The sequence below is a fragment of the Tasmannia lanceolata genome, unplaced genomic scaffold, assembly GCF_043159265.1.
Source record: "Tasmannia lanceolata isolate RefF3 unplaced genomic scaffold, GAP_Taslan_0.1 ptg000006l, whole genome shotgun sequence".
Lineage (NCBI taxonomy): Eukaryota > Viridiplantae > Streptophyta > Magnoliopsida > Canellales > Winteraceae > Tasmannia > Tasmannia lanceolata.
The window spans coordinates 13,362,830-13,388,341 of record NW_027518683.1 but is presented as its reverse complement, the minus strand read 5'-3'; the positions used below and the strand labels follow the sequence as shown (position 1 = coordinate 13,388,341).

Sequence of the window (25,512 nt, the reverse complement as noted above, 5' to 3'; positions counted from 1 at the left end):
TTTCCTTTTCTTTGGGTTGCACCTGATTGTAATTTTATTTGGCACGGTTTAGGTTGTATTAGATCAGAGCATTAAAGTTTAAATCCTACAAACGATATCAGTCTCTAATCGAATATTGTAAAAGTTTATACCTTCGATTGTTTTTTCTTGTTCATTGAGAAAAATGAATAGCCCAAATCTAGGTCCGGCCTGATTGCAAGGGAAATTTTGATCCGATTAGCTTGTGGGTCCGACATGTTGACACCTCTTCAATGTAGCTAACCCTGCCTTTGGTAAGATATATATGAGGGGTCCAAGGTTATTGTTTTGTTATAATTGATATTTCTTAGTCAAGATGCAATTCTGCATTCTGATATGACAAGAGATATTATAACTTCATTTCTGAATAGGGCCTTTCAATTTAGATGGACGATTATTCATGGTAGATAAGACATGACTACAGTTGTACCTTGAAAATGCTCCCTATTTGTATTCTTGCCCGTCCTACCTTGTTCGAAGAAAACTAAGGCAGGTAAAAAAACGTACATGCTGGGACTAGTTTTTCAATGATCCGACCTTTCATCTGTTGGTCCCCACAGTAGATAGGTCATGCCTAGACCATTCATTGTAGGGCCCAGTAGACGAATGGTTTGGATCACCGAACTCTTGGGCATCACATCAACTTTTGCCTCTAGTATTTTCCTTGGAAAAAATTGTTAAAGATTTTTCAAAATCAAGTGTGTTTGGTCAAAACAATTTTTGGAAAATATTTTCTTTAAGTGTGTTTTGGAAAAGGAAAAACTTTTCTTTGAAAATAGTTACTTTTTGCAAGAGAAAGAGAAGAGTGTAAAGTAGAGGGAAAAGATAGTCCCGTACCGACTCGTAAGAAAGAAAGAGTTGAGCTTATTATAAAGCTTCACTCTTTCTTCTTATTTGTTTATGTGCACATGGGGTCTTAGCCGTGGGTCGAACCGCGGGACGGTGCAACGCACCGTCCGCGCACGCGCACACGCACGAGCGGCGTGGGCAATGGGCTATAGGGCGCTTTTTTAGGCGCACTTTGCACTTCAAAGTGCAAAGTGCAAACCGATCTGGTTCGTTGAATCGCGTATGGGCGCGATCTAACAGCCAGAATTCAAACCGATCTGGAAAGACTCTATACAGGGGTGCTTTTCACACTGAAAAGTCACCAGAGGCTCTATAAAAGTTGCAGAACCCAGCCATTTCAAGAGAGAATCGAATTTACCCATTTCTGGAAAAATTCTTAAGACTTCCAGTGCATTATACTCTCTTTCTTGCTCCCACCAAAATTCGTTTTACTAAACTATTTTCTTATTGTTTATCTAATTACTGTTATACTGCAGTAACAGAAATTAGACTGATTCTCTCAGGCTTGTAAGATTCTAAGGGCATTTCGGATTTGACTCCGCTTGTGCATAGCGTCGTCAAATTAGTAGGACATTCCTACTGGCTTCATTGTATCTTGGAGGCAGTTCGCGGATCCCCTTTGCACACTTCTAGTGGGGGCGAAATCTGTCTTAAGGAAAGCGATTTCGCGCCTTGAAGCAAACTGGTTACTGTTTAGATACAAATTATTTCTCCAACAAAAATATTTGCCATACACCGTATACGTCATGTATATGAACGAGCATGCCTGTATTCAATGTACGACGGAAGTACCACCCTTGATATTTGATCCAACAGCAGCATCTTACTGTGCTACTCTCAGATCAAATATCAAGGGTGAGATGATGAATATGAGCATGCCCACTCATTCATCATATAATTTCTCTCACTAAAGATAGTTTTGTGGAACAGGATAGAATTGCACCCATGACATGTAAATCTTACTTTCTATTCACACCTCACATTCAATAACATAGTTAGCAAAACTTCGTTTTAAACGTATTAAATGCATTGTTTTTGGCCAACTTTTCAACTTTACCCCCACTATATTTTATAAATGATGACTTTAAAGTCATTTTCTTGTGTTTCCATTTTTCTTATCACGTTTTTTTCGAATTTTCCCTGTCCCTTTGCTCTGGCCAAATCACGTTTTGATAACTATGTTCTAGAAAGCCATGCCCCGTCCATTCACTCGAATCACTTCCCTTTCATCAACTTGATATTTGGATCCTCCTTTTCTTCCTAACAAAGTGAAGGGTCTATTGTTGGTGGATCCCTCTTCTTCCTGTTTAGTCCTTATGTTCCAAAAAAAGGTTTGTCACAGTGCACGCGGGTTCCGATTTACTTGACCTGTGCTAGTGGTCGCTGACTCAATCATTTTGGTCATATGACATGTGGGACTCTGATTGGATGTTCCTTACACTGGTTGACGGGTAGAGCTGACCCAGCATATGACAAAAGAAAGAAAGAAAGAAGCTATGGAAGTAGACATCGCAGTGATCAATCTTTTCTGCTCTTCTATATATATATAAAAATGACTTTGCATTGCTTTCTTCACATGGTCACATTGGGGGGGTGGGGGGTGGGGGGCGCAGAGTATTCAATATTCATATAACTATGCTTTCAACTAGTTTGGGGGCAAAGGCTTGAGTTGAGTTTATAGTTAAGCAAGGGTTTTGCAGGACCCATACCAATGTATTAATATAAAAAAGAAAAAGAAAAAGAAAGATATTACAATCAAGAGCACAAAGCACCATCCCTATTCCGAGAGATTATAACAAAAGAAAAGGGGAAATTCTTTAACTAACCCTAAAGAGTAACTAGGGAAATGGAGGAAACAATGGGTTTCAATTTTTTTTTTTTTTTTTTTTTTTTTTTCACCATAGAGGTGAGGGAAGAATTCCATCTGATATGAGGTCGTGTTTTGATTACACCCATGTTGGAATGGATTTTTTATTAATTTTTTTGATTTTTTTAATCTAAACAGGGGATTGGGAATAAAATGTTGATTTCAATTTTTGATTCCAGTAATCTTAACGCACCCAGAGGGAAATGATACCTCCACCCCGTTTCCTAGAATTTTAACCCCCACTAATTTGTCTTTTTGGTGAAAATATACTCTCATTTTCAGGAGAGGACAAACAAATGGCGTGGAAATACCATTTCCTAACTTAGAAAACTCTACACTAGTGTTTTTTTTTTGTTCAAATTACGGAAATACTCATATAGAGCCATCCTCTCATTTAATTTAGAGGCGACCATGTGGTGGAGGCTTATTGAGATGAATATGTGTAAAGATAAGTACGAGAGTGGTTATTAAACAATTGGAAAGTGGGATAAGTACAATGTACTGCAACGCAACACTTTGCAGCTCCTCCATGTGTGGAAGCTGAAAAAATAGAAAGGAGAATTTATCAAAATGCCCTCACTTTTTTCTATAATTTACCCACAAATAGAAGTTTTTTGCTTTTATAGCATTTTGTTATATTTTTAAACAAATTAAGCTGCTCAGATTACTAGCAAATCCCTTTCTAAATGAGTACTGGATTTCCAATTTAAGAATTCTAAAACTGCGCTTCATTAAAATGGTGAAATTTATTAGTAAGAGAAAGCCATGACCAAGAAGGCCAAAAAGACGAATATAACAAAAGATAACATGGCAAGGAAAAAAAGAAGATACAAGAACAAGAGTCGTCGAGGAGGGAGAAAATCAAAGATCTTCAACGTCGCTCTAAAATCTCTGCTCAGGCCAGACAATCTGCCTCTCCATTTGTAGACCTTCTGACACGATAAAATTAAAATTGTCCTATTTTTGTGGTTTCTTTTTTAAAAAATTTATGCAATTTTCCAACTCCATCCTTGAGAAGAATCAGGGAGTGGCATTCATGAAATTCTTTTGAATTGTTAGGTCGCTTTCATGACACCAACTCTTTATAAGACCACCCTTGATTCCTACAGCCGAAAAACAAAGCTTAGAGAGAGATAGAGAGAGGGGGAGAGAGATGGAATTTTCCGGCGAATTCGACGTGATAATTGTCGGCGCAGGGATCATGGGTAGCTGCACAGCCTACAATCTTGCGAAATGCGGCCGGAAAGTGGCCGTCCTCGAGCAATTTGACTTGTTACACCAACGTGGATCGTCCCACGGTGAATCGCGCACCATACGTACCACTTACCCCGAAGACTACTACTCCACCATGGTCCTCGAATCCGCTCGCCTATGGGAAGAAGCCGAATCGGAGATCGGGTATCGTGTCTACATCAAAACCCCACATTTCGACATGGGCACACGAGACAACAAGAGCCTCCAAGCGGTGATCGCGAGTTGCCAATCGAATTCGATCCCCCATCGGATTCTCGATCGACGACAAGTCACCGAGCAATTCTCCGGTGTGTTCGAATTGCCCGAGGATTGGATCGGATTGTATACGGAATTGGGTGGCATAATTAAGCCCACTAAGGCTCTGTCTATGTTCCAAACATTGGCAATTCAAAGGGGAGTTGTGTTTAAGGATAACATGGAGGTTATAGATATTAAAAAGGATGAAGAAAAGGGTGGGGTGTGGGTTTGTGTGAAGGGTGGAAAAAGGTTTTGGGGGAGGAAGTGTGTGTTGACCATTGGGGCTTGGATGAAAAAGTTAGTTAAAACGGTTAGTGGCCTAGATTTGCCCATTCAACCTCTACACACAACTATATGCTATTGGAGGATCAAAGATGGATTTGAAAGAGAATTCTCGCCGGAAAGTCGTTTTCCGACTTTTGCAAGCTACGGCGAGCCGTATATATACGGCACGCCGGCCTTAGAATTCCCGGGATTGATTAAAATCGCGGTCCATGGGGGGTACCCATGTGACCCAGATAGGAGGACTTGGGCTACTGATATGGAATTGTTAAAAAAATCAGTTTCGCCTTGGATTGAAGGGACGTTACCGGGGCGAGTCGACTCGGAAAACCCGGTTGTAACTCAGGCATGCATGTACTCGATGACGCCGGACGGGGATTTCGTGATCGACTTTTTAGGTGGGGAGTTTGGGGAGGACGTGGTGGTCGCCGGAGGATTTTCCGGGCATGGGTTCAAGATGGGGCCAGTCGTGGGGAGAATTGTGGGGGACTTAGTTGTTAATGGTGAGGCAAATGGGGTTGAGCTTAGTTACTTTAGGGTGGGGAGATTTGAGGGGAATCCAAAAGGGAATGTGAAAGAGTTTGAGGAGCAAGTTTCATCTCATCTTCAGCCATAGGGCTTGTTTTTCAATCCTATTTGGTTAGGGTCAAATCTTTCTAGAATGTGTGGACTTTGGTTTTTAGCCTTTGTTTGAAGAAATGATTCTTCTTCTTCTTCTTCTTCTTCTTCTTCTCATATCATCTTGGCCGGGATTCACGTGGATGCAGTTAAGACTCTTGATATGGATTGGCTTACTAAATCAACGCCCCCGATCAAAATACACACCTGTAGGTTAGGGTAGTTCGAAAAAGATTTGGATTGTTACGCTTTTTAAGGCTGCGGATATTGGCACTACCATGTTTTGATAATTTCACAAACACCTTGTCTTTTCTTTTTTTTAATTGGCTTCTGAGGGCTTTTTGAGAATTGTAATAACTTTTGACAGCTGGTTAAATAATAAAAGACAAGTTGAGTTTGTGCAGTTATGAAAACAGGGTTGTGCTAGTATCAGTATCCTTTTTTAATTGACTTCTAATATTTATTGTTTTGGGGTAAGTGTTCAAAGAAGAAATTATATGGTGTAAGGGCTTACAACAATAAGGCCTTTGTACGGCGGAAGTACCACCCTTGACATTTGATCCAACAGCAGCTCCTCGAAAAGCTCAAAAAGTGAGCTGCTGTTGGATCAAATATCAAGGGCGGCACCCCTACCATATTGTTGTAAGCCCTTACACCATACAAAATCTCGTGTTCAAAGTATGGATACATCAACAGTATTAAAAGGGCATGTTTGGATAAAGAAAAGGAAGTCACACCATCCTCTATGTAACATGAGTTGCAATTTTGAAATTGAAGGAAAACTATTTACTACGGGATTTGCTAGGCAATTTTGAGGAAAGCTATTTCACGGCCCTGTCAGATGAATTGAATGAATAAGACAAAATCTACTGAAAAGTGAGGCTGTGTGGTTGTTCTCTAGTGCAAAACTCAGATGCAAAATGGCTTTCCGCAAAATTCCCTAGCATATTCCACTAATCCCTAGGACGTGACTATGATTTGTTGAAGTATGCATTGATTTATGTCAATTTGGGCTGACAAAATTGCACATTACTTTTTTTGACTTTTTTTGGGAGAAATTCAAATAATTCTCTCCTTTTCTCTTCTGCTATGTGATATACGGGCTGACAAAGAACTGTACGGACCACATTATAGGTTGATCCAAACCGTCCATGTGATGAAATACAACATCAATAGGTTGTGCCCGTAAAATCATTTCCATAGGCCATCCCCCTCTCGTGTATTTATGACTACCCTTTTGGTTAATGAGAACAATGCTTCTCCAAGATCGCCAAGCTTTAAGTCCGAGCAAATCCCTTTCACAAATGGGCCAGGGCTACTACAAGTAGCTGATTGCTTTTCATTTCACTTGTATGTTGTCTTGATCTTTTGATGTTTACCTCTTCCTTTTTATCAAAAAGAGATAGGTACCAGGCCTCCCCCCCCTCTTTCTCCTGTTTATTGTCATCCCCAGAAAATTTAAGAATGAATCCAACAATAGGGATTGTTTGGTTGGAAAGAAAAACCTTCCCACATAGAATTGGCTTTCCCAGTAAAGCCTTCTCCTTTGTATTACTTTCTCAGAAAATTATTTTGATTGTTTGTTTCAACAGATATAAAAAGGGGAACTTTTTACTAGAAAAAAAAATATTTTTTTTCTATTTGGAACAAGTTTGGGAAAAAGGCTTAGTTGAGTTGAGAGTTGAGTTGGAAGCTTGTTACATGAAAAATAAAAATGAACACTTTCATATATACTTAATGGTATACTATGGTCAATGTGGCCCACATGTTTGTCAAGGAGTTACATAATAGTGGGCCTACAAAGACGGTCTAATGGCAAAAAAATAATTAGTGTTACGTGCATACCAAGATGGGGCTCTCAGATGGAGAGCCAACATCTAAAAACCAATGAGACCCATGTATAAAGTAATGAGTTATATACTAGTGGACCTACTACATTCGTGGTCTAATGGCTAAAAAAGACAATGAACCCCACATGTATTCTAATCAATGATCTACTATGGGGTCTAAAATGCAGGTTCTGTTGCCTAAAATCTAATGAAACCCACATATAGTGATTAGTTATATGGGATTCCTAGGGACCATCGCAGAAGGCATTTTGCAAGCCAGCTGTTGCATGAGAGTGTCCTGGTAATGTGTCTAAATCCGGATCCTAGGGATCTGAAATGTGTCCATGGATCCTGGTAATGTGTTTAAATCCTGTTTGTTTAAGTTCATCAACCCCGCCAGGATCTTTTGATACCCCTGTACAAGGAAGGGGCTCCGGGAAGAAAAATAGGTGAATATATTATTTCGCTTACCAAGAGCACAAGGACCTCACATGTGCAAATGTTACTTAATATTTATTTTCAGATAGAAAGGAAAGCTGCATCCAAGGTTTTAAGATAGGAACATTTTTAAGATAAAAAAAACGATGTTTTCAAATCTTTTCGCTTTATTTTTGTACAACCAAACAAAGGAAAATGGGGAACACTAGTTCATCTTATGATTATCAGACACTGCTGCTGAGCATTTATAATTATGGCATCTCATTGGTTCACATCACAGGCTCCTAGCCTAACACTTCACATGCTCAAAATCGAATTTATAAACACCAGACACATCAAGTAGGACCTTAAAAAGGAACTGCCTGGTTTGATAACTTTTTTTTTTTTTTTTTTTGGGTAGGTAAATGGGGTTAGGCAAGACCCCAACCAGATATCATATAAAACACAAAAGGATTACAATGAGAGAGCTACAAAACAGCCAGAATGAAGGGAACACACTCCCTTGAAAATACATTGAAGAGAAGCAGAAAAATAACTAAAGGGGCATAATATCAAGAGAGCTTCTAATCCAGGGGAAGTTCCTGAAAACATCAATATCTAATATATATTTTTCCAGAGAAATCTTCAATGCAGATGGATAAAAGATCCTTTGGAAGGCTTTGCTTGAGGATGTCTTTTCCTTTGATCGGGCAGTCATGTTTTGAGAGGAAATCAGCACCTCTATTCGCTTCTCTCCATGTATGGGAAATGATCCAGTTCTGAAAAGATCCTAGTTCAGATTTTGATAACTAACAACTTTGATAACTATCAAGTTGTGTTGGATTCATATGACTTTTTATCTCCAAGTTTCTTACATTTTCTCCTTTTTCTGTTTTCTTTAGAAGAACATGATAACATTGTGATACAAACAAAAAAATTGTTTTATCTACATCATATAAGTTGCCGTACATATTACTTCACCAGATACCTCTCATCAATCATATTCCTCTAACAGTACAATACATAGGCATTATAAACTCCTTTTCTACTCTAAAAATTTTCAGGGTATCACCTTTTCATAATGGCACTCCTTACAGATTAAACACCTTTTTCCATTCACTTTTGATACCTTTTTTAGACTTTTAACATGTTTATAAGTCTGAAATGAAGATTGGGAGACATTTTCTAAATGTAAGTTACTGTAGGTTGAGCGAGCCATTTTCTTGTAATGTGAAGATCATCACATCTGAAGGCTGATTCTTTCTCATCTCTTGTTTTCTTTTTCTTCGAACAAAACGTCGTTTATGAAAGTTTTGATTTACTATTTTCGTCAAAACGCAGACCTGGACAAGAATGCTGTCAAGGTATGATGTGAAGGGGTTTTGAAACTATGATTCCCAATGTCTTATTACTTTTCATGTCTATTTTCTTGGTTACCCTTTGTTCTCATCTGGTGAAGGGAAACCTATAGATGGCTTATTCTTCTAAATTCATGCCATCTGAAGCCGAGATTCCTATTTTGTTTGTGTATAAATTTTGGAAATGATATCCATATTCCCTGTTTTGAATTTTGATAATGACACTCCACACTTCATTAACCACTTTTCTTATTGGCTATTGAAACCATCTTTAGAAAAATGTAAAGTTGAATATTGAAGTCCATAGAAAGCCTAATTCTAAGTGCCTAAGCTTTCAGAAGAATTAAACTCTTATCATCTATTTATTCTTAATTTATTCACTACATATTTGTTTGTTAAAAGTAGGGGTGTAAACGGATCGAATTCGGAGCGGATATGGCTATATCCGAATTCGATTACAGTATACACTATCCGAATTCGATTACAGTATACACTATCCGAATTCGGATTCGGATTCGACGGATATTTAATATCTATTACCGAATTCGTATCCGTTGGATATTGTTCGAATTCGGATATTATCCGTATCCGTTTATCCGGTAAATTCGAACATTTTATTGCAGCACTTTATCTTTTTTCTCCTACTTACTCGAATGAATTTTCCAAACCCTAAAACTAGACCTCTATATTCTCTTCACAAAATTAACTCTCAAACCTTAAAATATATGAGATCCTCTTCTTCCTTTTAAAACAAAGGCAGAGAGAGAGAGAGAGAGGCGATTGGGATGGATGATAATGTTGGTAGTGGTCTTTGGGTTTTTCCTTCTTCTTTTTTTGTATATGATGGAATGGGTTTGGGTTATTTTGATGGAATGGATTTGGGCTATTTTTATTTTTATTTTATTTTTTCTAAAAAGAATATTCACTTTTCTTATAGAAACAAATGATAGTGTGTCATTACTAAAAATAAATATTAATGAAATTATTAATAATAAATAAAAAGAATTTACTTCTCGGATTCGGATGTTAAACGGATCGGATATGCCATTTACTAGATTCGCATCCGCTAAGAGCCGGATATCTCATAAACGGATTCGGATAATATCCGCTTGAAACGGATTCGGATGCGGACGGTAATCGAATTTCCGAATATCCATTTACACCCCTAGTTAAAAGGCGTATCAATGTCTCTTTTCTTTGGTAGTCAAGCTAGGGTTAGGCAGACCCCAACCAGAAATAGATAGATTAAACTAAAATATAATATAGGGTCCTCAAACCCCATACGTTTCATTGCCATTGATTGATTAAACACACATCTTTTCAAGAAAAAAAAACTATACATTTTCAATGGTACCTAGTGCATAAAGCACCAAGGAAAAGACATTTCTTTTATTATCTCATCATATTTAATTTTAATGCAAGATGGAAAGCTCCAAAAGTGAGAGAAGGTTCAATGGTTGCATTCCCAATTTCAATGAACCCTAGAAATCTTGAAAAGTAGGAATCATGAACACATATTTGGATTGCAAGAATTTTTTGGAAGAGTTTGGAAAAGAAATTTCTTTTTCCAAGTTGTTTGACTACTTGTAAATAAAACAAGTAACTTGAACCACTGAAGCCAAGTTTTAGCTAGAGAGACATCCCTCCAAATAAGCATGAACTGTAACCATTTCAGTCTAAATCGTGGAAACAAAGAAAAATCTAGGAAAAAAATTCCGCAAGAAAAATATTTTTCATGAAATCCATACAGGGCGTGGCTTAAAATATCGGTATCATATCAGCTAATAATAGGTTTCCATATTAGTCTAACCAGACATGATGTCAGCTAATAGGTATATGTTAGGTTTATATCTTTATTTTATCTTTTAATGAGTTGGTAGAGTCCCTATTAGATAGTTGTTGTTACTAGATCTGTTTAGAAGAGTTTGAGTCCTCTACTGTAGTTTGAGTCATATTACTTAGTTGTTGTGGAAGGTTGCGCAGAAATAAGAGAAGATTGATATCTTTCAAAGTATTTCCTTTCAAAGGATTTTTTTTCTAATTTCTTTTGTTAGATTCCTCACAGTTGGTACTCAGACCAGTTCATGGGCATGCCTAAGAAGCAGCAACAACTGAAAAGAAAGAACGTTGAGACCAAGGACGCGAATGAGAGAACGGATAGATTGGAAGGACAGTTGCAGCAGCACAATTAGGGGTGCAACTTGGGCGGGCTCAACCCCAACCCGACGGGTTCAACCTGGGAAAAAGTCGGGTTGGGTTGAGTTTGGGTTTTCTTAATCCGGGTTGAGTTTTCTCAACCCGGGTTGAGTTTTCTCAACCCGGGTTGAGTTCAGGTCGGGTTGGGGTTGAGGGCTTGGGCAACCCGACCCGGGTGAACCCGACATTTTTAATAATTTTTTAAGCTAAAAATCTCTAGTTGGGTTAGGTCGGGTTCGGATTGGCAAAAAGGGTTCCACAGGCTGAGTCAGGTCGGGTTGAACCTTGTCGGGTTGGAACTCGGGTCGGGTTCGGTTTGACCAAATGGTTGCTCGGGTCGGGTTTGGGTTGGCCTCAACCCGACCCAACCCAAGTTGCACCCCTAAGCATAATACTCTTCTTCAAATTCTCTTCCATACAATTGGTCGTTTGGCTGGATATTCTACTGCAATTAGCGAGGGAATGAGTAAAACATCGGTCGAGTTGAGATGGAAAACCATGGAGGAAGAACAGTGATGCATGATGGAGATCATAGAATCATACCTCGTTTTGCCAAGATCGAGGAGAGGGCTTGGCGGATTGGTGCGTGGCATCGTCATGCCTCGTACCCGATGGACTTTGCATTAGGCCCCAAGGCCTTATGTTCGATGTACTTGTGATGCAGGCTGATCATGAGTGTGGGTATCTAGAAGTGCATGTCAAGATCTGAGCCAAGTAGCCTGTTGAACAACTTAGAGTCTGTGTGCTCATTCGAAGCATCAAGGGGTGTTGGTGTGTAGGACCTTTAAAGCCTTGCACGATTGAAGGCTTGCCCTAGCATCGGTGCATGTTGGGACGCCGCACGAGTTATTCCGTTGCACAAATATTTGGCCCGTGACAGTTGGGCATGATGGAGATCATAGAATCATACCTCGTTTTGCCAAGATCGACTCTCCTTAGTGTGACGGAAGTATCCTACCCTCATTGTGACGGAAGTATCCTACCGAGTGGGTTTATAAAGTGGAACAATTTTTTTGTGAGATTCCTTACAATATCTAACGCTGAGTGGAGATCTCATTTGTAAGATTTGAGTATACAAAATCAACTGCTTAAAGACATCTTAAAGGACGTTTTTTTCATTTTTTTCCCTCACGCTTGATCAAAGGACTAGAATCATCTGATGGGAGTGAGTCCAAAGGCAAAAAGTCGGATTTTCGATGATCATAGTATTCAAGAACCCGGTCACAAATGGTTAGAGTCATCTGATTAGAATCGTTTTTCAACAATTATATATACAAGGTATGGCCCACTAAGGGCCTGTTTGTTTTGGATTTTGAGAACCGATTGTGAGTCCAAAACTGTATTTTGGACTCTAAACTAAGGCCCCCTTTGTTTTACAGTTTGAAAACCGATTGTGAGTCCAAAACTGTTTCTTTTTTTTGTCCTTGGACATGTATGTCTGAACTACAAACAGGCTATGGTTCGGATTTAAAACAAAATATAAATTACTGGGTGCTAAAATTGCACTTTTGGAGTTGATTTTGGGCTATGAGAGACTCAAACGAAGGCCTATGAGGTGCATGGTTCAGATAAATCAAAGACCAGACCCATTATGCCGTAGCAGGTGCATGCATCGTTGTAATTCCTCTTATTTTAGATGATGACATTTGAATGCAGACTTACAAGCAAATAAAAAAGGGGAAAAAAACTTGATTGCCAATGTGAGAGCATGAGTACATGTTGAAGTTTGAGGAAGATGAAAGCTCACTGCAATTTCCAGTTCAACTTGGTGAAAAAAACAAAAGCACCACATTCAAACAAAGAGAAACCCAATTTTCATTTGCATCTAAAAGAAGAAGATTTAGATGATGCTATAAATATTTTCTAATTATACATACATGCGCACATCTGAGTCACCACCCGTACTTAGCTTGTGTTTCTGCTTTTGTGAGGAAGCCTTTGGCACGTCGCTCTGCAAGCTCCATCTCTTTCTGCCTCATATCGAAGAATAAGGACCCAATTTGGTGCTTCCTTTTGTGCAGCTTTGAAGGCTTTCCCTTAGCCGATGAAACAGGCTGCAGTGGAACACATCCATTCAAAGCTCAGATATATATACGTTTGGATGAAGCAGAATTGTTGTCCTATTAATAATGGGCCACGTAGTATTGTCACAAAAAAAAAAATTTTAAATGAAACAAAAAATTCAGAAATATAAATTTCTAATACTGAAATTTCTCACTATCCAAAAATTTTCGAAGGTTTTCCATTAGCCGATGAAATGGGCTGCAGGGAAACCATCCATTAAATACATTTGGACGAAGCAGAATTGTCGTTCTATCACTAATGGGTCACGTAGAATTGTCAAAAAAATTTAAAAAAGAAAAAGAAAAAGAAAATTCAGAAATATAAATCTATGCGAAGTAGATCAAATAGCATGATAGAAAGCTGCAATTTATGTATACTGAAATTTCTCACTATCCAAAAATTTTCGTGATCTGGAATATGGGTTACTCTTAACAGGAACTTCGACAGATACCAGAAGCTCATGGTGTTCTCGAATCAAGGGTTTTGTAAAGAACTTTGAAATTTATGTAGGACCTTTTCAAGAGTCTGAAATTTCAGCAGAAACTTAAATAAATATTCAAGTTTGCTGAAATTTCACAAAATCCAAATTACTGTTTCAAAATGCAGATGCTGATCAAAAGCAGCCACAGCAAATCCTAGTCGACTCGGCACAAGGCGATTGAATACTCTCGGTTGACGTGGATGAGTGCTTGGTTGATGCAGTCATAACTTGAGAGCCCTAGGAAGAAGCTCTCAACAGACTCTTGTACTTCAGCAAGATATCAAAAGGCTCCCAGAATTTGAATAAGATCTTCAAGGCCCACATGGTGAGCTTTAGAAAAAGGCAGATTGGATTACTTTCGCTTGAAGATGAGGAACAACCCAAGATTGAAGAGTCGGATGTTATTATACAAGCCTAGATGGGGGATCCTCAAGAAAGCCTCGAGGATGTAAGAGTTCCTTTAAGCAGAAGTTGCTAGCCCTAGACTAAAACACCCTTCATCTCAATTCAATCAAGACACTAAGATGGCTCAGATTTTGTTTCAACTAGCTGGTGCAACTGTAAGTTCGCTCCATTGTGACCTGGTGGTCACGAGTTCGAGTCACGGAAACAGCCTCTCTGCAAAGCGGGTAAGGCTGCGTACATCTAGCCCTCCCTACTTCCCTAGACCCCGCAATGGCAAGAGCTTCGTGCACTGAGCCGCCCTTTTTATAGTTGTGATATTATATAGATTGCGAGTTCAATGCTGCATTATCAAGCATTAAGAAGGAAATTTGGCTCTGAGAAGTTCTCAAGCCGCTCAAACTCAATGATAGACACAGTGCCGGCAAACAAGAACAATATCAAGCAGCCGAATTCTCAGGGATTCTGAACAGGTAAAGGGAGAATTCCAAATGTTATACAAAAATGATGGATCTCCAAGAGCTCCCACCAAGACTGAAAGAACAATGGAGTGCAGAAAACTCCGGGCTACACGCAACAAGACAATAAAGAGTATAATTTGAGAGAAAAGGCACCAGACAGTACAAAAGATGTTGATCTAAAGAGAAGGAATTTAGGGAAGCCCATCTCCCAAATCAATCAGCAGGTGAAGGAGCCGCAGGCAAGGCAAGAACAATCACAACAACTAGGAATGACACCAGGCAGTACATAATGAAGGAAAACACTACAAAGGTGTTCATTCCATCTAACAGGCCAGTGCGCAGCTCCACCAACGACCAAAAATGAAGTGTCAAATATGGATTCTACGTACCTTATCAACAGCAGCCTTAAAAGTTCACCTTTGTAGAAAATGGATGCCTAGCAGCCGAAACCTATTAAAGGCCAAAGGAGCAGCTCATATCCATACAGAATTGGACCAAAATCGAAAGGGTTCAAAAACGAGAGTTTAAACATTCATCAAAAACTCTCCTTAAAATGTGGAAGGAGCAAGCTGCTAATAGTGAGTGGAAATTACTGAGGCAGTGCGCCAGTCAGGTGGTAAAAAGATAGAAATTGACTGACACAAAATACAGAATTTACTGTACAATCTGCTACAGATTCATTTCAACTAGTGCAAGTGAGTTTTGGCATATAAACCCTAAAAGCCATGACACTTTCTTTCATGCCAGTGCAGCTTATGGGTTCCCACAGGACAAACCAACATCGGTACCCCGATTTACTGATGGCTTTCAACTTGCTCACCTGCAGTTCCTATTTATGCACTAGGGTGTCGTCTTAGTTGTCATAAGTTGGAGCAAGTTATTCTAGAGATCACTTGGTGGAGAAAGCTTCAACATTGGCTTCCTCATAATCCCCATCTGTGACAATAACTGAAGTTTGTCAAGCAGTTAATGTGTCAGATCAAAGCACTCAAGGAGGGAGGAAGTCAAAAATCTCCAGCCTATCTCTCTGTTAGCTCTCAACCTAGCTAATCTGTCAGCATCACTATTTGCAGATCACTAAGGCCCTATTCGTTTGAGATTACGCCAACCGATTGTGAGTCCAAAACTAATTACTGGACTCAAAATTAAAAGTAAATTTGAGTCCAATAATTGGTTTTGGACTCACAACCAGTTGTCATAATCTTAAACGAACAGGGTCTAAAGTATTTCCATGAGATTCACTATGGTCAAGATTACAAGTATGATGTATTTTCTTTTAAAAGGCTTTGTTGACTTGAGTTGAGTTGAGTTGAGTTGATGTATTTTCTTTTAAAAGAAACAAGAAAGGAAGTGGATTAGTTTCTGAAAGAATGTAGCATAAAGGTGTATTGGAGGAACCATATCCCTGAACATCTTTCGACATATACATGAATTGGCAAGCTTGATTAACGGAGATGTAGTGTCTGGTCGGGTGGTCCATGTTCATCAATAACAACCAAAACTCCTTTCTCCAAATGAAGTTCCAGTTAAAGTGCATTTTTTCACCTAGACCACTGCACTGAAGACTGATTCTACTTTTGTCCTAACTCCTAACTTCATGAGCAGCTGTTTCTTGCTTTCTATTTTATCAATCATAAATATTTAAAAATGCAAATGAAGTGAGATGTCTGTTTATAGTAAATTAGGTCAATGTAGATTGAGACCCAGATATAACTAATGATATGAATATCCCTTCCCTAGAAGTTTATCATCCACAATCCTGTAAGGTACGTAACATGGGAGTTCACATTAAAATAATCTCGAGCGTCCTCTATTGGGTTAGCGAATCCCAAGGATACCCTTACCAAATGAATGGCATTGAATGAGTCTCCCTTCATCTTGATCGGTCCCAAAAGACCGATGAGAAAGGCTCAATGATTGCAAAAATGTAAAACAATCTGCCATGCTAGAATACTTAATCCCTAATAGATTTAAATAGCAAATATCTATGAGAAAATGCTGGATTATTCCAAAACATCAATAGTTGAACTCGCCTAGTCCAAGAGGCCTATTCAGAGTTCACCATTATCATGTGGAAGGCTGTGACTTCTTACATCTAGAATAGACACTTTTGCATAAACGTATGACAAAGTTAACAGACAAAATCCATCATACAAATTAGATCTTGACTTCCAGCCCCGACAAAGTCTGGCCTTTCCAATGGATGAAGCTTCAATCATAGAGTTTGAGGCATCAGGAGAAGAACAAACAAAGAAAACAAAACTAGGACTGAACGATAAAAATGAACAGAACAGAAACACTATCTATTATATTGGCAAAATTTCTCATATCCATCAAGAAGGCAACATGAAGGCCTAACAAATAAGCAATTTTTCGCATCACCTGCAATAAGTTAGTGGTTTATATCACATGTCAGATGTATGGTTCTGTTCCCCCTCTCCCTGAAGGAGATCCTTTTGTATTTTTTCTTTTTGTATTAATAGAAGTTTATAAAAAAGAACTTTTTCTTTTTGTATTCATAAAAGTTTCTAACAAAAAAAGAAACATATTTAGTGGCACAATCCAAAATCCAATGAGAAAACCCAATAATAATCCCCCTTTGATTCAAGTAGAAACAGGTTGAATTTTTAAAAAAAAAAGAGAAAGTAAGAAACAGGTTAAACATACAGATAAAGAGAAATGGACCCAATTAACCACCTTTTACAAAAAAAAGTTCAATTTTTAGGGAATACATATATAGGCATCATACATGTGTTTGAAAAGTTGCATTCAAGCGTTTTGGTCAGAACTAAGGTTGAAGGACAAGAGTGACATACAAACTCTATCCCAGCCAGGTATGTGGTGTGAGGATGAACCCCCGGGCACCATTTTTCTCCTACAGTTAGAAAAGCTTCAAATCATGGGGTTTTGGTGAAGTATGAGTACAAGTTTCCTTGTTAAAAGACAATCTGGTGTTCTGGACCCATAATTTTAGAGAAGCATTGTTCAAAATAATAAAAGCTCTGGCCAGCAATTAGTACTTGGCTATGTAACAAACGGTATTTGTAGCGTCCATCGCAGAAGGCATTTCGCAGATGGCTTGTTGCATGTGAAAGCAGCCACACCAGCTCACTTTTCAGCAGATTTTGTCTTCATTCATGATGTGGCTGCTCTCACATGCAACAGGCAATCCGCGAAATGCCTTTTGCGATGGACGCTAGCAATCCTGTAGCAAAAACTAGAGACTATAAAGGGCATTTATCCTCAGCTCATGAAGCATGAAGCTACAACCGGGATTAAGGAGTCTAGCGATTGCTTTTTCATTAAGGTGATTGCATGCATGTAATACCTGGTCCCACATCTACTAAATAAGTGGACTTTTTATGTTATTTTGGAAATTTCATTTGGTGGGTCCAATGGAAGACAACTAAAAGAGAATGTGTATATATAAGTGCATCCTAGCTGATCGAGGGCTGGATGATTTGTCATGGTAATCGGATAGATCGGATTGCCGAGATCAAGGTCTGGAAACTAAAGATCAATGATCTGACCTCTCAAGACCCTTGGATCACCAATCCGATAATCAAGATCTATGACCCAACCGGACAATTATCATTCGAATTCCGATCGTCCCAATATCATCCATAAAGCGGAACGCCGACTTGATCGACGACCCATGTTGATTCCCTCACTAAGTTTAGTAGTCCTAGTTTAGTTGGTTATAAGTGTTATTACTATTATTATAAATATTATTATTACTACTATTAGTGTTTTAGTTGGATTTTATCATATGGCCAAAGTGTGTTTTGAATGGCTATAATTAGAGATTGATTTTAGCCAATAGGTCATAACAGATTGTGGGAGTTTAATTACGAAGTAGCCATCAATTCGAAGAATTATAATTGTAGTCAATTTAAAGAAAGTTATTAAATTTGTTGGAAATGAAGAATATTTTATTAGTGAGATAGATTTTAGCCAATAGGTCATGACAGATTGTGGGAGTTTAATTAGAAAGTAGCCATCAATTCGAAGAATTATAATTGTAGTCAATTTAAAGAAAGTTATTAAATTCGTTGGAAATGAAGAATATTTTATTAGTGAGAGAGATTATTTAGGAAGAATATTTATTAGATTTAGCTATGTTGCTACTTTGTAGGGTGGCAAAATAAGGTAGGTTTTTAAGAGGATTTCTTTGAAGTGTGGTCGGATGTACAAGGGTAGGATGAATGGATTTGGAAACTAAGAGTTCACTTTGGGTAGGTTACTTTGGCTTATTTTATATTTGGGAATAAATTCCCAAAAAAGCTTGATTAGTTGTTGATATAATTAGCTTTACATTTTTTATTTAGGAGAAATTTGTTAAATACTCGACTCGACTCAACTAAGCTTTTGTCCCAAACTAGTTGGGGTCGGCTAATGGATCCTTTAGAAAATTTGCATGAAGAAGGTGAAGGATCTCCCCGGCTCAAATTGACTAAGTCTAATCATGACACTAGTTGGGTTTGTCTACATGTATCATTTTCTTCCATTCTCTCCTATCCAAGGTTGTTCTCTGTTATGTTCCTAGCCCTCAAGTCTTTCCTCATTGTTTCTACCCAAGTTGTTTTCGGTCTGCCCCTACCTCTTTTTATTCCATCAACTTAGCATGAGTCACTTCTTCTCACTGGAGCATCCAAAGGCCTACGTTGGATATGCCCAAACCATCTTAAGCGGTGCTCTCTCACCTAGGAGAAATTTGTTAATAAATAATAATAATAATAATAACAATAATAAAGAATCCTATTAGTTTTGGTCCTCCAAGAGTTTCATCGTCCAAGGCTTATTGCCTTTTGGGTTATTTTCAACCCAATAGAATATGTTTAATTTCCTACTTTAATATTTTGATGTACAGTAGGTTATTCAATATTTATTTGGTAACTTGGATATCCTCTCTATGGTTGCTATTAGTGTCCAACATATATGGGTTGTTCTTAGAATAAGATACGGTTGAGATATGGGTGATGCGAGATAATTCCTTCTCTCTTTTAATAGATGTGATAAAAGCTAATTTGAGTGGCTGTTTTGGGCGCCCAAAGGGAATTTATAGTCTTACTTGCTATTTAATAGGCGTGAAGAAAGGATCTGTTTATAACATTTTCTTCCTACTTTTTAGGTTCTGATTTTCTTTCTATTGGAGTTAAGTTATATTATATATTAATATCTTGTGTTTGAGTAAAAAAATAGTTGAAATGGGGTGGTCTTCGACCATCACAAAACATCTATTAAACAAGGATAATTGAAAACTGTAAGATTATATGGCATTTAGATTATAATTAACAAGTGAATGTGGATATCAATTCCTTTGTTTTAAATATTGGAGGTGTTAGGTTCTTCCTTTAGAGAGACTCTATGGGCCCCACCTATGGCACGCCTTTGTGATCAGATTTGTTGATCTGACCTGCCAACCACAAGTCGGGACAAATACCGTTTAGAACACCTTGATCGGATGATCCTAGCTTGGGGTGGTCTTCGACCATCACAAAACATCTATTAAACTAGGATAATTGAAAACTGTAAGATTATATGGCATTTAGATTATAGTTAACAAGTGAATGTGGATAACAAATTCTTTGTTTTAAATATTGGAGGTGTTAGGTTCATCCTTTAGAGAGACTCTATGGGCCCCACCTATGGCACGTCTTTGTGATCAGAATTGTTGATCGGACCAGGCAACCACAAGTCGGGACAAATACCGTTTAGACTTTAGAACACTTGATCGGATTATCCTAGCTCTTTGATCCATCGATTCTCTTAGCATTAATTGATACCTTGTTTGTTTGTGGGTTTTTTTTTTTTTTTTTGTAGATCTTTATCCTACACGTTAGAGAGACATGCTGTATGGAAACATAGGGCAGCAAAAGGAAAGTGTATGCCAATAGGAAATAAAGGAAAAAAATAATAATAAGAATAAAATCGTTGCATTTTTGTGAAAAAATAGAAAAGGAAGTTAGTAACAATAAATCCGGGACAAGCTTGTGTTAAGCGTTGGTGATGGAATCAAATCGTTTTGAAAAGAGGGGAATTAGGAGAAACTAAGGTTGCATTCAGCAACCATCTAGATAATGGCTTCCGACTTTTTTAGGGATAGAGAATGAAAACAAAATTGGGATCCCTAAAATCTTGTTCGGCTCACCCGACCCATCACTAGTCCGTTTCTAAATTTCCTCACTTTTGGCCTTTTTTCACCCTAAAAAGATGGGATTCTGCAGAGCGACTCGTAGTCGCTCCCACGATCTCATCAATCCGTTTTCTCTCCTACTTATAAGGCCAAGAATGAGAAGCTTTGCCGAACACACCCTAAATCATCATATTAGGTGTCACGTCAAGTCACCCACGTACCAATCTTATCGCTATTATATAGAGATAAGGGTGAGGTGGAGTAGTGGAAGTCCACGATTTTTCCTATTTTCCACATATGAGAAGTCTCTAAAGGTCACGAAAATCATCAGAGAGGTTCTCTTTTAGTTACCTTTATGTATATCACGTTGAGAGAGAGAGAGAGAGAGAGAGAGAGAGAGAGAGAGAGAGAGAGAGAGAATGAGAAGACAAAGAAGCAGATAAAGAACAGGTAGGTGAAATTATTTGTTTTATATGATTTCATGAAAAGTCGCTGACCCCAACTAGTTTGGGACAGAGGCTTAGTTGAGTTGAGTTGAGTTAAAGAACAGGTAGGTGAAATTATTTGTTTTATATGATTTCATGAAAAGTCGCTGACCCCAACTAGTTTGGGACAGAGGCTTAGTTGAGTTGAGTTGAGTTGAGTATGAATGTATGATTTCATGAAAAGTCATGTTCTATATCAATTTAATGCCATGTTTGTATTAGATTTTTCTATGCCCTTTTTGTGCGTTATTATGTTAAAATGAAGTAGGTCAGATTTAATCTTAAGTTGATGTTATTAGGTTACTCTTTTGGTTTTTGCTTCAATTGTAGGAAAAAAAAAAGAGAAAATAATGGGGGAAGAAAAATATATAATATTATATTATGAGGAAACTGCTTACGGTGAGCTAGCTTGCCCAATCACATGGGGGCCCACTTTGTTAGGATGATCCAAACCATTCATTTGAAAGTCTCTTACATAGATGGGGGGTGTACCAAAAATCAGCTCCATAGGATCATCCTAACCCCTCCATTTGTGGAGGACAAAAATGGACAGACACAAATCTGCCCCATTTTTGTCCTCCACAAATGGAGGGGTTAGGATGATCCTATGGAGCTGATTTTTGGTACACCCCCTATCTATGATAAGGCCTTGCAAATGAATGGTTTGGAAGTCAAAGCTAATATGTACATTTTCATTTAGCTATTAAATAGCTTTGCTAATATCAAATACCTATATCTAATATCTCACATAAAAAGGACATGAAGAAGCGTGTCAGCCAAGGTTTCCCCCACACCCTTTCTATTGTTGCCAAAGTGTACGCACCCAATAGGGATATGTTTGTCATTTATTAAAAGATGGGTTCACTTTTATAAAAAATAAAAAAATAAACAGAAATGGAAGTCTATCCATACACGGAAGCATAAAATGGCAGAACTTTTCCCAAGTTAACTCGTAAATTAATGATTGATCAAAAGAAAATAAGAGTAATAGGATATTATATATAAATATAATAATGGGGGAAAAGACATGCTATTCTAAAACAAAACCCTACACCTGAATAACTATTGTTATAACAGAGAATAAGAACGATCCATCTGTCCACAAACTGATATGGCTCTTTCTATCACCCATTGGGCAGCCAGTTCTCTCGGATTTTTTTTTTTTGGTTTTTGTTTCCATTGATGTTTCACTGCTCACATTTTACTATGCTACGCTATGTGAAATCCTTTTACACATCCTTTAAGTTATGATTTGGCAGACACTTTGAATTTATTGCCGACACACATGTCGTGTCGGACACGACACGACACCCGTGTCGACACTCCTTTAGACACTTTTAAATTTACTGCTAGAAGTGTCAATAACTTTACATGTATGTATGTGTATGAGTGTGCCACTATTTCTATATTTTTAGGGGTTGCCATGTCAGATACCCCGTACCCGTGTCAAAATTTGGCACACGAATCTGTGTCCACAAATCATGATTATATGTACTTTATATTTCAGCGGTGTCCCCGTTTCTAAATTTTGGGAGCTTCACATGTCAAACACTCCGTGTCCGTGTCGACATGTGACACTCGTGTCCATGTCCACAAATCATAGCCTTTAACCAACATAGACTACATAGTTATGCTAGATAGTTATGGAAGAGTGCATATATAAGAAGAGAGCTTGACATCATTCTAACTTCTACACAACCAAGATGCAAAGTTATCACCAGATTCAGCTTAGTTCCATCTATTCTGCATCGCAATCAATTATTCTATTTGTGGATATATCCTAATCAGTGAAAGGAGTGTGCATGAAATCAGTTCACATAGTACTAACAAATCCACATCCAACTCTCCTCAATTATCTAGTACATATCACATTGCCCAAAAGAAACCCTAACATCAATCCATTAATCACCAGATGTCAAAAAGAAATGCACTAAACAAGGATATGAAAACCAAAACAACAAGATACAAAGAGAAACCATTATATATAATCTCATAAATGATCACAAAATTGTAACTATCAGCAAATTGCAAACCTGGTAAGCGGGCCCGAAAGCAATCCCAGTCAACTTAACCTGATCCTCTCTAGGTTTATTGCTAATCAACTCATCTTGCTTCACCTCTACAATATTCAAAGGAATTTCATTTCTACCTCTCTTCCCCATCAGTCTCCCCACACTCTCAGCCAATTCTGAAGGCTCAGACGCCGTCATTGTCATAGACCCATCAACCCAATTACCATCATAATTCCCATAACTCCCATAATTACCATAACTCTCATTACCCTGAACCAAATTAGAGTAATCATCAACCCTCACTCCAGATTCAAACCCACCATCAATTGTTCCTAAATTACCCTCATAATGCCCATAATTTACATTATCAACACTCTCCTGCTCCGGCCTAAACCCGGCGCCGTTTATCGCCGGAATGTCGGCTTCCACAGCAGACCTCCGGGCAGAGGCCGAGGACGGAGGAGGAGCCAAACAGAGAGAATTTTTAGGTGGGGGGAGGATGGAAGAAAGAGCTTTCAGAGGGGTATTTGTGGAAGAAGATGTGAATTCTTTGTTGGGTTTTTTGTCTTTTTCTTCCTCTTTTTCATCTTCATCGTTGAAGGATTTTAGAAGGGATGGGTTGAGAGGAGGTCTGAATTGAATGACCCTTTTGGGGGTGGGATCAGAAGATAAGGGGGGTTGGGTTTTTTGAAGATTTGATTGATGGGATTTTGGAGGGGGGAGAGAGGAAAAAATGGAGGAGGAGGAGGAGGAGGATTTTGGGGGAGGAATAGAAGAGAAGATGGAGGAGGTTTTAGGGTTAGGGTTAGGGTTAGGGTTAGGGTTAGGGTTGAAGTTTGATGAGGGTTTAGGAGGGGAAATAGGGCTCTTCTTAGAGATGGGTTTGGAGGATGAAGAGATTCCCTTGTAAACTTCTTCTTCTTCTTCTTCTTCAGAACCGTAGTTAGCTAACAAGGAATCCATGAGAGAGAGAGAGAGAGAGAGAGAGAGAGAGAGAGGGCTTTCTAATTTTTTTAGTTCTGTTCTTTTGAAAGATGAAGGATAAATATTAACAGAGAATCGATTTAGATCTAACCGTCCATTCCAATGAGGATTAGAGTAGTCTTAGTCATATTGGTTGTCTTCAATTGGGAAATTGATCTCTATCGTTTATTTGGTGAGCCTCGTGATGGATGGATCAGAGTGAAAGTTACATGGATTGCAATATCTAACCATTGAGGGCGATCCCTTCAAATTCAATCGTCTAATAAATCTAATGTGGGGTCCACTTATAGTGGATCCATCAAGATCAAATAGCAAAAACGATCTGGTCTTGATGAATAAAAATTGGGCCATGACTGTGTGGACATCATGTGGAATATGTGCTTTCTCATCTGGGCCATTCATCTAATGGATCATGACATTGGCCATTGATCTAATTGACATTAGCGGATAGGGAATTCATGTCATTTTCCTTAGAAAAAAGGCAAAAAAAAAACAGTGAATAGTGAATACCGTGCTGTCTAAAACTAACAATCAATAGAATATAGGAGGAGACGTGAATATAAGCCTTTATTTACTAGGAGTCTAGGACCAAGTGGGGGTGAGTAAGAGGAGCTAAGCCAATTTGGGGTGACCAGCTTTTGAGGGAAATTCTATTCAGAGTGGTTTACCCTTGAAGTGATTTCCCATGTTCTAATGTATAGGGTTAACTAAGGCTCAGTGTCCTAATAGCCAAATATTAGAGGGTAAACCTATAAACCTTTTCAACCATCCATATATTACCAAAGATATTAGAGGGCTAGGATTATTTTTGTGAGGAGAGGAGGAGGTTTTTCTATCACAACCTATTCATGATAAACACCACTAAATGAAGGGAAGTGATATTTACGTCCCTTTTGATCACCGGGGACACCCAACGCCAGTGTACGTGGCAATCAAACCCTTTGGATTCTTCTGACGTCAAGTACATTAGCCCCCATTTAGTTATTGATACACTAGTGCTGGGTGTCCCCTAGTAATAATCAAAAGGGGCGTAAATATCACCTCCTTATAACGTTATTTGACATAAAGTCTTTTCACGTTAAATCAGGTTATAAGAGGAGTGTGCAAGTAATGCAGGGGGGTGGAAATATCGGCTGCACTGCGTGGTCCATTTCATAGTAGTACTTACGGCCAGAATGATTTTTTATCAAAATAGAAAAACGAGAAAATTTTTATAAAAAGGAGAATAATCCTAAAAAATGGTCTATGAAAATGACCAAAATGCCTTTACCTCATAGAAAAGGCCAGATGCCCTTATCTCCAACAAATAACCAAAATAATCCAACTTCATCTAAAATGACTAAAACATTCCTATTACATAAAAAAATAACCAAAATACCCATCTCATAAAATTGCCAAAGTACCCCTACCTAAAAACGATCATAATATCAGTACCCTATAAAATAGGTCAATTTTATGAGTTTCCACGATATAACACGGTATTTTGATCATCTTCCATGAGATAAGGGTTTTTTTAGTTATTTTCTATGAGATAGAGGTGCTTTTGTCATTTTTATGAAATA

The 25,512-nt window shown here is 38.3% G+C and overlaps 2 protein-coding genes across 3 annotated transcripts; one reads left to right on the top strand and one right to left on the bottom strand.

Moving 5' to 3' along the window:
- The first annotated feature begins 3,834 nt into the window (after positions 1-3,834).
- On the top strand, positions 3,835-5,528 carry LOC143879782 (FAD-dependent oxidoreductase family protein). Its single transcript, XM_077382354.1, has one exon. It carries the CDS (start codon positions 3,888-3,890, stop codon positions 5,121-5,123), a length of 1,236 nt encoding a protein of 411 aa, XP_077238469.1. The 5' UTR covers positions 3,835-3,887; the 3' UTR covers positions 5,124-5,528.
- A 2,213-nt stretch (positions 5,529-7,741) lies between these two features.
- Positions 7,742-23,992, bottom strand: LOC143879781 (mitotic checkpoint protein PRCC-carboxy-term protein). Of its 2 annotated transcripts, XM_077382353.1 has the most exons (3): positions 22,988-23,992; positions 12,803-12,979; positions 7,742-8,150 (listed from the first exon to the last, which is right to left on the bottom strand). In XM_077382353.1, exons 1-2 carry the CDS (start codon positions 23,927-23,929, stop codon positions 12,818-12,820), a joined length of 1,104 nt encoding a protein of 367 aa, XP_077238468.1. In that variant the 5' UTR covers positions 23,930-23,992; the 3' UTR covers positions 7,742-8,150; positions 12,803-12,817. The 2 variants fall into 2 exon arrangements, with proteins under 2 accessions (XP_077238468.1, XP_077238466.1); XM_077382351.1 differs by lacking the exon at positions 7,742-8,150 and having other exon boundaries at positions 12,595-12,979.
- Between the last annotated feature and the right edge of the window lie 1,520 nt (positions 23,993-25,512).